General features: G+C 45.9%; 1 protein-coding gene across 1 annotated transcript in view; it reads left to right on the forward strand.

The window, feature by feature from the left end:
- Nucleotides 1–713, forward strand: part of ADGB (androglobin) — a 463,044-nt gene extending 462,331 nt beyond the window's left edge. The window contains exon 35 of the mRNA XM_073557676.1: nt 367–713. Coding sequence (XP_073413777.1) covers nt 367–555 — 189 coding nt within the window. The 3' untranslated portion in view covers nt 556–713. The remainder of the gene's footprint in view (nt 1–366) is intronic.
- The last annotated feature ends 14,702 nt before the right edge of the window (nt 714–15,415 follow it).

Consider the following 15,415-nt stretch of genomic DNA (forward strand, 5'->3'; position numbering starts at 1 on the left):
CCTGGCTTCTGACCTTGGACTCCTTGACCACTCTGACTCATGGCTTAGCTGTGAAAAGTGACTAGCATCACACACGCATTTCCACACTAGTGTAGCTGTCACAGTGGGATTGACAGCTCAGAATGTTGTCTGTCATGCAGAAACCAAAAGGAAAGTCCAGCTCCAGGTAAAACTAATGTGTTTATGTGAAAAATAGATTTTTTTAAAATAATCCTTGTTGTGAAAAAATAGAGAGGTGGGGGGAGGGTAATGCAAAGTGTTTTGAACGCGACTCCGGCGTTCTTTGTCACAGCCTATGTCTATGTCATAGCAGCCTGGGAATTACGGTATCTGTTTATTACAATATATTATTTAATTTCCTTGCAGATATCACTTGACGGAGCCAGAGAGCAGATCCTCAGAAGCCAGGAAGCATACAGACGAAAACTTCTAGAAGCTGAGAAAGGAAAGCAGGACATTCCTGCTGCTGAAGTAGGGGCCAGTCACTTACAGGAAGAAAAGAAAACTCCATCAGCCCAGAAGAGAAAAAGTGCAAAAAGTGGAAAAAAGAAATAACTTGGCCAAATTTTCCATCCCTTTCAGATGCTTCCCAGTTGCCATTAGTATATACTGTTAACATAAATAATTGTAACTACTGGTAACTGTAAAAACTATAATATGCAGCTATTTAACAAGATCACCATTTAATATGTAAAAAAGTTTTCTTTACAAAGTTTTCATTTCTTATATGTGCAGAGTACAGAGCATTGTGTCTTTATGGTTAAAACAAAATCACTATGGCTCTGTCCTTCAGAAATGTAAGGAGGTTTTATGCCATCCTATGGCACCTCTGTACTACAGTACTACAGAGCTATACTCTTCTCCATTAGGCCTCAGTCAGATGTCTGTTTTGCAAGGACATGTTGTATCTGTTTTTTTTACAGATACAGTAGTGCCTTTTATAATCTATAGTGCTATTCACATGTCCATGTTTTACAAGGATTGTGTGTCCAGGCAAAACACAGAAAAATGCACAGATGACAAGGGCCAATAAAAGTCTCTGGGTCCATGAAAGACACATGCAGCACACGAGTGGCATCCATATGCCATCTATGTGCTTTCCGTGTTTAACATTTCAAAGTATAGAAAAAGCTTTGTAATTTATTTCTTTATCCATCTATGAAAAACACTGATTAAACACTAATGGTAAAAATGAACAATTGGTTTACACACTGATAGTAAAAACGGACACTGATCACACTGGCACCATTGTTTCACATACGTTTTTAAACACAGTTGTGTGTGAGGCTTTAAAAGTAGTGTTCTATACTGTAGAGCCATAGGAACTCTGAGAGCCAGCCTACGGTGCCTTTGCACAGCACTAAAGAGATATTCTCCCTATGAAGTAGGGCTCTGCTCTGTAGAGCCATACGTGCTCTGTGTCCATTCTATTGCAACTACACAGTAATGACATTGGCTGTTTGTTTGGGGTTGTTGTCCCAGTATAATACACTGGCCATGTGGTCTCCAGATGGAGACAGGAATCTGAAATGGCGCAGTAGAGGCAGTAATGGAGATCTGACTTCTTAAGAGATGAAGCTCGCTTTTGTCTTGGATGCAATGATAGCCGGAGATTCGTCTAAAGAAAACATGGGCATCGTTATGACAAGGTCTTCTCGATGGAATGTCCTTTCCAGGGTTTGGCGTGGGGTAGCTTAATGTATAGTAGCTGCACCCATTTTAGTCTTTAATCCAAGTACACCTCCAGCTCGGCATTAAATTGCTATGATCATTTTTTGTTAGGAAGTTATAAGGGTAAAAAGTTGACCAGCGATTTCTCATTTTTAGGCATTTCACACTAGCTTATTTTCCACGCAGCGCTGGGCGCCGCTAAGTCCCGCCCCCTGCCGACTCCCTGCCCGCCCCATCCGATCATCGCTGCCTACTATTGCACCTTCAAAAGGGCGCAGCGCACGCTAAAATCCTACTAGCGCACGGTCTGCGCACCCTATGCTAAAGATAGGGTGCGCAGATCGCATGCAGCCGTGTGCGATAGTAGGCGGCGATGACCGGATGGGGCGGGCAGGGGGTGGGGCTTAGCGGCGCCGAGCGATGCGTGAAAAATAAGCTAGTGTGAAACTAGCCTTTCAACACCATCTTATTTTTATGGACCACATCACATTTGAAGCCACTTTGAGGGGTCTATTGGATAGAAAATACCCAAAAGTGATACCATTCTAAAAACTGCACCCCTCAAGGTGCTCAAAACCACATTCAAGAAGTTTTCTAACCCTTCAGGTGCTTCACAGGAATTTTTTGAATATTTAAAAAAAAGAACATTTAACTTTTTTTCAAAAAAAAAATTATTCAGGCTCATTTTTTTTTATTTTACCAAGTGTAAAAGGAGAAATTGGACTGGAAAAGTTATTGTTCAATTTGTCCTGAGTACGCTGATACCTGATATCTGGGGGGAACCACTGTTTCGGCGCATGGCAGAGCTCAGAAGGGAAGGAGCGCCGTTTGACTTTTTCAATGCAAAATTGGCTGGAATTCTGATCGGACGCCATGTCACGTTTGGAGAGCCCCTGATGTACCTAAGCAGTGGAAACCCCCCCACAAGTGACCCCATTTTGGAAACTAGACCCCCCAAGGAACTTATCTAGATATATGGTGAGAACTTTGAACCCACAAGGGCTTCACAGAAGTTTATAACGTACAGCGGTACAATTAAAAAATCATTTTTTTTCTGCAAAAATGATCTTTTCACCGCCAATTTTTATTTTCCAAAGGGAAACAGGACCCTAAAAGTTATTGTGCAATTTGTCCTGAGTATGCTGATACCCCATATGTGGGTGTAATCGACTATTTGGGCGCATGGCAGAGCTCGGAAGGGAAGCAGCGCCATTTGACCTTTTTGGCTGGAATTGAGATCGGACACCATGTCACGTTTAGAGAGCCCCTGATGTACCTAAACAGTGGAATCCCCCCACAAGTGACCCCATTTTGGAAACTAGACCCCCTAAGGAACTTATCTAGATGTGTGGTGAGCACTTTGAACTCTCCCCCAGTGCTTCACAGAAGTTTATAATGCCCGGGCGTGAAAATAAAAAAATTGTATTTTTTCCACAAACATGATCATTTAGTCCCCATTTTTTTTATTTTCCCAAGGGTACCAGGAGAAAATGGACCCCAAAAGTTGTTGTCCAATTTGTCCTGAGTACACTGATACCCCATGTGGGAGAAAACTACTGTATAGGCCCACGTCGGGGCTTGGAAGGGAAGTAGTGACGTTTTGGAATGCAGACTTTGATATAATGGTCTGCGGGTGTCATGTTGCCTTTGGAGAGCCCCTAATGTACCTAAACAGTGGAAACCCCCCACAAATGACACCATTTTGGAAACTAGACCCCCTAAGGAACTTATCTAGATGTGTGTTGAGCACTTTGAACCCCCAAGGGCTTCACAGAAGTTTATAACGCCCGGACGTGAAAATAAAAAAATCATATTTTTTTCCCACAAAAATGATATTTTTGCCCCAAATTTTTTATTTTCCTAAGGGCAACATGAGAAATAGGACCCCAAAAGTTGTTTTGCAATTTGTCCTGAGTAGGCTGATACCCCATATGTGGGGGTAAAACACTGTTTGGGCGCATGGCAGAGCTTGGAAGGGAAGGAGCACCATTTGACTTTTTCAACGCAGAATTGGCTGGAATTGAGATCAGATGCCATGTTGTGTTTGGAGAGCACCTGATGTGCCCAAACAATGGAAACCCCCCAATTCTAACTCCAACCCTAACCCCAACACACCCCTAACCCTAATCTCAGCCCTAGCCCTAACCCTAGCCCTAGCCCTAACCCTAATGGGAAAATGGAAATAAATACATTTTTTTAATTTTATTATTTTTCCCTAACTAAGGAGGTGATAAAGGGGGTTTGATTTACTATTTGTGGCGGTTTTTATTTTTGGTAGCTGTCACACGCTAAAAGACGCTTTTTATTTTAAAATAGTTTTTGCATCACCACATATTGAGAGCTATAATTTTTCCGTATTTTGACCCACTGAGTCATGTGAGGTCTTAATTTTTGCGGGACGAGTTGACGTTTTAATTGGTATCATGTTCGGGCACGTGACATTTTTTGATCGCTTTTTATTCCGATTTTTGGGACGCAGAGTGAACAAAAACCAGCGTTTCATGAATTTCTTTTGGGGGGTGCTTTTATACCGTTCCGCGTGCAGTAAAATTGATAAAGCGGTTATATTCTTCGGGTCAGTACGGTTACAGTGATACCTCGTTTAGGTCGTTTTTTAATGTTTTGGCGCTTTTATGCAATAAAAAATTTTATATAAAAAATAATTATTTTTGCATCGCTTTATTCTGCGAGCTATAACTTCTTTATTTTTTCTCTGATGATGCTGTGTCATGGCTCATTTTTTGCGGGACAAGATGACGTTTTCAGCGGTACCATGGATATTTATATGCGTCTTTTTTATCGCGCGTTATTGCACTTTTTGTTCGGCGGTATGATAATAAATCATTATTTTTTGCTTCGTTTTTTATTTTTTAAGGGGTTCGCTAAAGGGGTTAACTAATGGGACAGTTTTATACGGCAGGTCGTTATGGACGCGGCAATACCAAATATGTGTACTTTTATTGTTTGTTTTTTATTTCCAAAAAATTAATTTATTAGGGAATAATTTTTTTTTTTTAAATTTATTTAGCGATTTTTTTTAAAAATTATTTTTACACTTTTTTTTGTCACTTTATTAGGTTGTCCCAGGGGGGACATCCCTGTTCTGTGACAGATCGCTTATCTGTCACATCACAGATCACTGTGACAGATCAGCAATCTGTCACAGGCAGTGTGCAGGTTTCCTCCTTGCCTGCGCTTTGCAGGCACTGAGGAAGCCAGCTCCCTGCAGGCCCCCAAAGGTCCCCGTCGCCATCTTGGATCCAGGGACCTGCAGGGAAAGAGCCCCCCCGCAGCAGCACTGCACATTGCGCTGCTGTGGGGGGCTCAGGGAAGCACGGAGGGAGCCCCCTCCCTGCCGATGCTTCCCTTTAACCCCCGGTACACCGCGATCATGTTTGATCTCAGTGTGCAAGGGGTTAACGTGTCGGGGGTGGTCCGTGACCGCCCATGACACATAGTGCCGGGTGTCAGCTCTGATACTATCCCGTCCATGGGCATAGGGGCCCGGGTCCCATGGACGGGATAGTACGTCTGATGTCAGAAAGGGGTTAAACACATCAGGAACGTCATTGGTTGGCAACTGCAAAGGGCGCTGACATCAGCGGATCCTGATGATTTGCATGCCCCAGTGCATTCAGTGTGTCAGAACATTCCTCAGACAACCATTAATAACCTCATTAATAGTGTGCCATTGAGTGTGTCTGTATTTCTACATGTGATGCTTACGCTTGAATATATTGAGATGTTTAAAAAAATGTTTCTATTAGTTTATTTGCATTATATTAACATGCCTATGGATCCAGTGAGCTCTATAATTCTATGACTTTCCTTTCTTAAAGTTGCAATTTCAATGGTGATAACTGTGTGTATATTGTGGTGTAGTGACCACTGTGTCCGCTAGGGGGTGCTCTGTGGGTGGTCCAGGACAGAGGTATAAGCATTTCCAGTGTCCTGATAGGAGTAGGATGCTGAATGATCGTAATGTATCTCAAGATGGGTGGCCTTGAGATGAAGACTTGTGTATGTGTTGATCAGCAGTGATACTGCTGAGGTTCCGTGTCAATGTCTTAGGGAAGTCTTCAGGTGTGACCAGCTACCTACAAATCCACCCAGGGGTGTGTCTGAAAATATTGGTAGTAAAAGACTATGTGATTGTGAAGGACCTGTGATGAGGTCATAGCCATGTGACCCGGTGGCCAGGGTAGGTCACTTGGAGTGAATGCTTGGACCCGGTTGGTCCGTTGTGGAAGGTCCCACTGGGAGATGGGGCTTCCTGCCTGACAGCACGTGAAGTGACTGCATGTAATGGCTGCCAGTATCTGAGAGTTCCCAGGGGAGGGAATGAACATCTGGAGTCTGAAGCAATCATGAGGTAACCCTGATGGGGTGAGATATCTGTGAGGCTGAAGAGCCTGAGTACTGGACATTGCGTAACCTGTGTGACCACAGGCTTAACAGAGGGAAGCTCTGTCATAAACGCTATGCTGATTATATGAAATTTATGCTGCTGTGGGTTTATAATGCATAATAAACCGCATGGATTGTTATTGTTTTATGGAAAACCCGTGCCGGATGTGATTATTTGGCTGCCAAGCGAGTGTCCCCAACATTGAATGACAGCGCTACCTTACAATTGGTGGAGAAATGCAAAGGGCAATGCTGTAGCCTTGTTGCTAGGGGCAACGGACAAAGTCTGCAGAATTTGGTTGCTAAGGGCAACGATTTCCAAAAGCATATGTTGCAGTGCTGGCAACGCTGAGCCAAGAGGGCTGACGGTCTTGAAAGCCGTGTGATATACTGACCGGAGTCAGTGGAAGAGACTTATAGGACACCTCTGCGGTAGAGTCATCTGAGAACCTGCGTGGCCGGCAGGTGACGGTCGTGAAAACCGTGTGATGTGCTGACTGGGGTCAGAGAAAGAGACTGTGGATATGAGGTACCCGAGGACCTGTGTGGCCGACACAGGTAACGGACAGGTGTTCGTGTTGTACTGACTAGGGTCAGTGAGAAAGACTGTGTACCTGGAGGGTTCAGTGAGCAAGGTCCTGGACACAGACAGACTGTGACTGGAGGGCCAAAGATCTGGACCGATATTCTGACCGCTGGGGGCGGGGGAGGCCTAACGTAGAGATGAGGCCGGATGACAGACGGAGATGGTTCTCTCGACCTGTGGTGCAAGGTGTAGTGAGTGCCCGATCTCAAGATCCCGGGGTAATGTGTGGTCAACCCCACAAGTTTGAACAGAGGGGGGAGGTATGTGGTGTAGTGATTACTGTCCGCTAGAGGGCGCTGTATGGGTGGTCCAGGACAGGCGTATAAGCATTTCCAGTGTCCTGATAGGAGTAGGATGCTGAATGATCGTAATGTATCTCAAGGTGGGTGGCCTTGAGATGAAGACTTGTGTATGTGTTGATCAGCAGTGATACTGCTGAGGTTCCATGTCAATGTCTTAGGGAAATCTTCAGGTAGCTGGAAAGATGGGCGTGACCAGCTACCTACAAATCCACCCAGGGGTGTGTCTGAAAACGTTGGTGGTAAAAGACTATGTGAGTGTGAAGGACCTGTGATGAGGTCATAGCCATGTGACCCGGTGGGCGTGGCTATGGACCATATAAGGTGGCAGGGTAGGTCACATGGAGTGAATGCTTGGACCCGGTTGGTCCGTTGTTGAAGGTCCCGCTGGGAGATGGGGCTTCCTGCCTGACAGCACATGAAGTGGCTGTGTGTAATGGCTGCCAGTATCTGAGAGTTCCCAGGGGAGGCAATGAATGTCTGCAGTCTGAAGCAACCATGAGGTAACCCTGACGGGGTGAGATCTGTGAGGCTGAAGAACCTAAGTACTGGACATTGCATAACCTGTGTGACCACAGGCCTAACAGAGGGAAGCTCTGTCATGAACGTTATGCTGATAATATGAACTTTATGTTGCTGCTGTGGGTTTATAGTGTACTAGCTGAAGAGCCCGGCGCTGCCCAGGCATAGTAACTAACTGTGGTTAGTTATAGCAAATCATAATTATCCTCCATCCCATAGTCCCTTGCCCATATACTCATCATACATATCCACGATCCCATAGGCCCGTGCCCATATACCCATCATACATATCCTCCATCCCATAGTCCCATGCTTATATACCCATCATACATATCCTCCATCCCATAGTCCCGTGCCCATATACCCATCATACATATCTGCCATCTCATAGTTCCGTGCCCGTATACCCGTCATACATATCCTCCATCCCATAGTGCAGTGCCCATATACCCATCACACATCCTCCATCCCATAGTCCCGTGCCCATATAAATATCCGCCATCCCATAGTCCCGTGCCCATATGCCCGTCAAACATATCCTCCATCCCATAGTCCAGTGCCCATATACCCATCACACATCCTTCATCCCATAGTCAACCATTATGACATCATAATGACCGGCGGCGGGGCTTGCAACCTATGATGACATCAGCGTTGCCATGGCAACCATTGTGACATAATGAGGGGCAGGGCTTGATACGCACACACTGTTTCCCCATTATGTAGATGGGGCATTATGACATCATAATGAGGGGCGGGGCTTGACACGCACACACTTTTTCCCCAGTATGTAGATAGGGGCAAAATTGTTTGGTGAATTGGAACGCACGGGGTTAAAATTTCGCCTCACAACATAGCTTAGGACGCTCTCAGGGTCCAGACGTGTGACTGTGCCAAATTTTGTGGCTGTAGCTGCGACGGTGCGGATGCCTATCCCGGACATACACACATACATACACACTTTGAGCTTTATATATATACTAGCTGAAGAGCCCGATGCTGCCCGGGCATAGTAACTTACTGTGGTTAGTTATAGCAAATTATAATTATCCTCCATCCTATAGTCCCATGCCCATATACCCATCATACATATCCACGATCCCATAGGCCCGTGCCCATATACCCATCATACATATCCTCCATCCCATAGTCCCGTGCCCATATACCCATCATACATATCCTTCATCCCATAGTCCCGTGCCTATATACCCATCATACATATCCTCCATCCCATAGTCCCTTGCCCATATACCCGTCATACATATCCTCCATCCCATAGTCCCGTGCCCATATACCCATCATACATATCCTCCATCCCATAGTCCCGTGCCCATATACCCATCACACATCCTCCATCCCATAGTCCCGTGCCCATATACCCATCATACATATCCTCCATCCCATAGTCCAGTGCCCATATACCCATCACACATCCTCCATCCAATAGTCCCGTGCCCATATACCCATCATACATATCCTCCATCCCATAGTCCCATGCCCATATACCCATCACACATCCTCCATCCCATAGTCAACCATTATGACATCATAATGAGCGGCGGCGGGGCTTGCAACCTATGATGACATCAGCGTCGCCATGGCAACCATTGTGACATCATAATGAGGGGCGGGGCTTGACGAGCACACACTGTTTCCCCAGTATGCAAATAGGGGCATTATGACATCACAATGAGGGGCGGGGCTTGACACACACACTTTTTCCCCAGTATGTAGATAGGGGCAAAATTGTTTGGTGAATTGGAACGCGCGGGGTTAAAATTTCGCCTCACAACATAGCTTAGGACGCTCTTGGGGTCCAGATGTGTGACTGTGCCAAATTTTGTGGCTGTAGCTGCGACGGTGCGGATGCCTATCCCGGACATACACACACATATACACACACATACATACACACATACATACACACTTTGAGCTTTATATAGTAGATATATATATATATATATATATATATATATATATACTAGCTGAAGAGCCCGGCGCTGCCCGGGCATAGTAACTAACTGTGGTGAGTTATAGCAAATTATAATTATCCTCCATCCCATAGTCCCGTGCCCATATACCCATCATACATATCCACGATCCCATAGGCCGGTGCCCATATACCCATCATACATATCCTCCATCCCATAGTCCCTTGCCCATATACCCATCATACATATCATCCATCCCATAGTCCCGTGCCCATATACCTATCATGCATATCCGCCATCCCATAGTCCCATGCCCATATACCCATCATACATATCCTCCATCCCATAGTCCAGTAGCCATATACCCATCACACATCCTCCATCCCATAGTCCCATGCCCATATACATATCTGCCATCCCATAGCCCCGTGCCCATATACCCATCACACATCCTCCATCCCATAGGCCCGTGCCCATATACCCATCATACATATCCTCCATCCCATAAGCCTGTGCCCATATACCCATCATACATATCCTCCATCCCATAGTCCCGTGCCCATATACCCATCCCATAGTCGAGTGCCCATATACCCATCACACATCCTTCATCTCATAGTCCCATGCCCATATACCCATCATACATATCCTCCATCCCATAGTCCCGTGCCCATATACCCATCATACATATCCGCCATCCCATAGTCCCGTGCCCATATACCCATCACGCATCCTCCATTCCATAGTCAACCATTATGACGTCATAATGAGCGGCGGCAGGGCTTGCAACCTATGATGACATCAGCGTCGCCATGGCAACCATTGTGACATCATAATGAGGGGTGGGGCTTGATACGCACACTCTGTGTCCCCAGTATGCAAATAAGGGCATTATGACGTCATAATGAGGGGCGGGGCTTGACGCGCACACACTTTTTCCCCAGTATGTAGATAGGGGCAAAATTGTTTGGTGAATTGGAACGCGCGGGGTTAAAATTTCGCCTCACAACACAGCTTAGGACACTCTCAGGGTCCAGACGTGCGACTGTTCCAAATTTTGTGGCTGTAGCTGCGACGGTACGGATGCCTTTCCCGGACATACACACACACACACACACATACATACATACATACATACATACATACATACATACACACTTTGAGCTTTATATATTAGATATATATATATATACACATTTATTTATTTTACTCACTCATACAGCACCATTAATTCCACAGCACTTTGCATACATTATCATCACTGTCCCATTTGGGGCTCACAATCTAAATCACCTATCAGTATGTCTTTAGAATGTGGGAGGAAACCGAAGTATCCGGAGGAAACCTACGCAAACATGGGGAGAACATACAAACTCCTTGCAGATGCTGAACTTGTTGGGATTTGAACCTAGGACCACAATGCTGCAAAGTAGCACTACTAACTAGAGATGAGCGAACCTTTCAAGGTTCAGTCCGATTCGTCGAACGTTTAGACATTTGCCGAACATGTTCACCGCACAGTTCATCGAACGTAACCAAACCCCATTGAATTCAATGGGAGGCTAAACCAAACATATACAGAACACCTTAAGAGGTGACAAGAAAGCTATCCAAAAAGCTAAAATTAGGGGCAGACACCAGGAAAAGTGGCATCAATTGACCCACAGGGTCTGGGCCAACATTAACAGCTATGAATTTCAATGAGGACCTGGTGGTTAATGGAGTGGTGTAAGCCTTCTTAGCTAGGAGCTCTTATACATCATGGTACACCTCTAATTTTTTTTCCCGCCACATTCATATGGCACAAACAACAGTATCATAAAGTACTATTGGTAGAAAAATGTAAGGAAAGTAACACATGTAATTGACTGATCACTTGACTCACAGTAGAACCTTTTCTAATGGCACAAAAGTAGTAATCCATGGGCCATGCATGAGGTATTAGGGTCTGGGTCAGCATTTACAGCGTTGAATTGAAGTTTCAATGAGGACCTGGTGGTTAAGGGAGCGATGTAAGCCTTATTAGCTGGGAGCCCTGATACCTCAGGCAACACCTCCAATTTTTTTTTTACAGCCACACTAAGATGGCACAAACATCAATTTCATACAATACTATTGGTAGAGTAATGTAAGGAAAGTAACATAGGAAGTTGACAGATCAATTGACCCACATTAGAACCTTTTCTAATGGCACAGAAGCAGTGAGCCATGGGCCATACATGAGGTTTCAGGGACCTGGTGGTTAAGGGAGTGGTGTAAGCCCTCTTAGCTGGAAGCCCTGATACCTCAGGCAACACCTCCAATTTTTTTTCCAGCCACATTCAGATGGCACAAACATCAGTTTCATACAGTACTATTGGTATAAAATGTAAGGAAAGTAACACAGGTAGTTGATCGAAAGTACAGTAAGTGCAGGCCTGCCTGTCTGGGAGTCTCCACATTTAAAAAAAAATATTGTCACAAATATTGTAACAAAGACTGCAATAAAGCAAGATCTGTAGTCTGCCCAGTCTGTGACTGGGGTGCAAAAGTCTTTGGAGAGCTCTGACTTGTTCATTTTGATGAAAGTTAGGCATTCTACACTTTCAGGGGACAGCTGGATGTGCTTATCAGTCAGGACAACACCAGCAGCGCTGATTACATGTTCTGAGAGAACACTGGTTGCCGGGCATGACAAAACCTCCAAGGCTTGACAGATGAGCTAAGGCCACTCCTTCATTTTTGAAGACCACAATGCAAAAGGGTTCAACCCCCCCTGATGGCATTGATATTGAGCTCCAGATATTCCTGCACCATCCTCTCCAGTCATTCACAACATATCAGACTTGTACTCTGTTCTGCTGGGGCACAGGCTGGTCTAAAAAATGTGTTAAACAACTTAAAGAAATTGTCTATGCCACTAACGCTGCTGCTTTTTTTCACAATAAAGCCTTAATGTTCCCTGGGTTGGACATCTAGAACTATCATGCACACTATGTGCCTCCCTGTTGTCTTTTGGAAAACCACTCTTAAGGTTGTCTACAAGCATGATTCGTTACCCTAGCGTGCACACGTCCATTTCCATGGGGGGAAGCATATTGATAAATTTACTCTTGAACAATGGATTTAACAGAGTGGCAACCCAGTACTATTTCTAACCCTAAGAAAACGAGTATCATGTTGAAGATAGTGCAGCAAGAAGGTGCTCATGTGTCAGGCACTTCCATGAGGTACAAGTCCATGGTATGTTGGTGGCGGGGTAATACTCAAGGCTGCTTCCTCTGTCTCCTCCCGCAAAACATGGGCAACTGTCATGAGCGCTTCGGAGGTGACAGGCTATCATCCTATGTCAGGCCTCAGAAGGTCTGAGCGCCTGTCCATACAGACTGCTCCCTGAACCACCTGCCTCTGGGACCCAGCGTCGACCTCCTCCTGCCCTGAGAAGTTTGGATCTATTTAGTTAGTGGCCCAGCTGCGACCCAGTGCGAGTAATAGCTTCATTTCCACTTCTGCTTGCTAGAGTGTTGGACCTTCTCAGAGTGCTCCAGTTTGGTGTCTGGAATCCCTCTTCTGGTATCTGTATCTGGCGATTTAGCTAAGTGTTCCCCTGTTCATCTCACCTTACTGTCTTTAGTTTAGCGGAGACTGCCTAGCGTGCATCTCCCTCCCGTTCCTATTCAGGATTCAGGGCCCCAGGTTCCGGCTCGGCGATTGGTGAGGACCCTATACAGGGACTCGGTAGGAGTTCTAGGGAGAGATTAGATCTAGCCTAGGGGTCTACAAATCCCTTCCTTAGTTTCTGGGCCCCTTCGCCATTTCCTTTATGTTACACTTGGTTTTCCCTCACCGTGCGTGACAGCAACAGAGGGGATCATTATCCTCTTCATCTCCTGATTGTTGTGCATCCATCACCTCGTTTTCCTCGTCCTCTTCCATTTGTTGTTCGGCTCCTGCTCTTCACTAACAGTTTGGTACCATAAGCCCCTCTCAATTGCTGTAAACCACCCTCACTTGGCACCCGCCTGTGCGACGACAGACTGGAAATTTTAGATAATGTTATTTCTTCCGCATCCTCTTCTGCTTCAACCTCTTCCTCTGCGACCACCATGTCCTCTGACTATTCAAAGTATGTTCCAGCATGTCAATGACCAGAATAGTGATGCTGATTATTTCATCGTCCGAGCTAACCATCTTAGTAGCCATTTCAAAGCAGCAAAAGTGTGCAGAGGTGTTTTATCTGTGCCCACTCCGCAAGCCTGATTTGCACCACGTCTGTACTGCGTTGGCCCAGAGTATGCAAAAGGACATACTGCCCCAGGGCTCTTCATTGCTGCCACAGTCACTGCAATATGTTCAGAGTGGAATTCTACAATGTCGGAATGTCGCAAATCAAACGGTTAACCAGTAGGCCAACAGACCTCTGTAGCAATGCAAGTCAATGATCTGAGGAATGCAATTGTCGTAAGTAAGCACACAGTGACCGTGCTTTCTGTAGCAGTGCATTCAGGCCAGGATAGTGGCGGAGATTTTGCTGTACCACCAGGGTGAGGACGTGAGCTATGCAAGGCACATGTGTGAGGTTTCCATGGTGCAGAGCCGCCACCAGGATTGCATCGTTATTGCACACGGCCTTTCCTGGCTCCAGGTTCAGTGGAGGCAGCCGTTGCTCTAACTCGGCCTGGATAGCTGCCCACAACTCTTGAGCTGTGTGACTGTGATCTCCAAGGCATATTAATTTTAAGAGAGCCTGATTGTGATGAGCCATGGCTGCGCAGTATGGAGGTGGGAAGGGATTCCATCTGCACTGTTGGAAATCGTGTCTGATTAAGGGAGAGCATTAGGGTACAGGTGGAGGCCCTAGGTGGAGTAGCCAGAAGCAGTGGAGGAAGTATTAGATACCGACATTTGTCCCACAAGCCTTGGGTATTCAAAGACTTGTGGAGCAGCCACTTGACCAGCTGGGGGCACAGCTACCAGGACAAACTACAGGACTGTGAGTGAGGTGGCGCGAAGATGTTATGGTGGATTGAGAAAGATGTGTTGTGCTATTTGACACAAAAGCAGCAGGCATCTCCACTTCCGTAACAGCTGATAGGCTCTCACTCAACCCGACTGTACGGGGTAAACAAGTGGAGTGTTTGCGGCCAGAGACCTGTGTGAGAAGACTTAGCAAGGTGATGGAGGAGTAAGAAGCAGCAGATGTGGTTGATGGGATGGCCGGTGGTTCGTGAGGCCCACTAGTCAACTTTTTAGCACAGTGAGATTCCCACACTAAGGCATGTTGATTGCACATGTGCCAGTTCATGCATGTAGTTGTCAAATTGTTTGAAAATTTTGCCTCTACTGAGTATTTTTTTGCAAATTTAGCAGATAAAATGAGTTGAGTCATCCTTTGCGCTCTCAAAAAAGTCCCAGTCTAGGCAGCCCTTGCCACCCCTGCGAATTGCACACTTGCGACTGGTGCTGGCCACAGCCAGAGTTGGGACTGAGGATGCAGTGCTTGTCATGGTTGTGGTTGTATCACTTCGTATCTGTGTAGGAAGCCGCAATGTAACCTCCTCGTCTTCCTTCTCTACTAAGCTATTCAGCAGTGTACCTATGGGTTCACATGAAGTGGGATCTACAACCTCATTGTCATCCTCTCTGTTCTCACACTCCTCATCCTGAGAGTCACACTCCTCCTCTTCCTGCCCTGACACCACAGTACAGTCCGCGGGCGCCTCTGGTATCTGAGCCTCATCAGAATCACCTCCAGACCCAGTGGTTAACGTCTGGTGACGAGGGTCTAGATTCTGCTCGTACCCTACTTCGTCTGGCCCCTGATCCAACATGAAAAGATTTTGGGCATCGGTGTAGATGCCTTATTCCTCTAGATTCTGTGAATCTTTGAAACAAACCTCTGATGCCCATGAATAGAATGTGTGAACAGCTCTGCAGAATGGCCCATCTGTGGTTCCCCACAGTCAGCTGGGCATTTGGAAATTTGTGTCTTGGTGGGAAGCAAGGGTGATTGGGGTGCA

The sequence above is a fragment of the Dendrobates tinctorius genome, unplaced genomic scaffold (genome assembly GCF_039654945.1).
Source record: "Dendrobates tinctorius isolate UK_male_01 unplaced genomic scaffold, ASM3965494v1 ptg000250l, whole genome shotgun sequence".
Taxonomy (NCBI): Eukaryota; Metazoa; Chordata; class Amphibia; order Anura; family Dendrobatidae; genus Dendrobates; species Dendrobates tinctorius.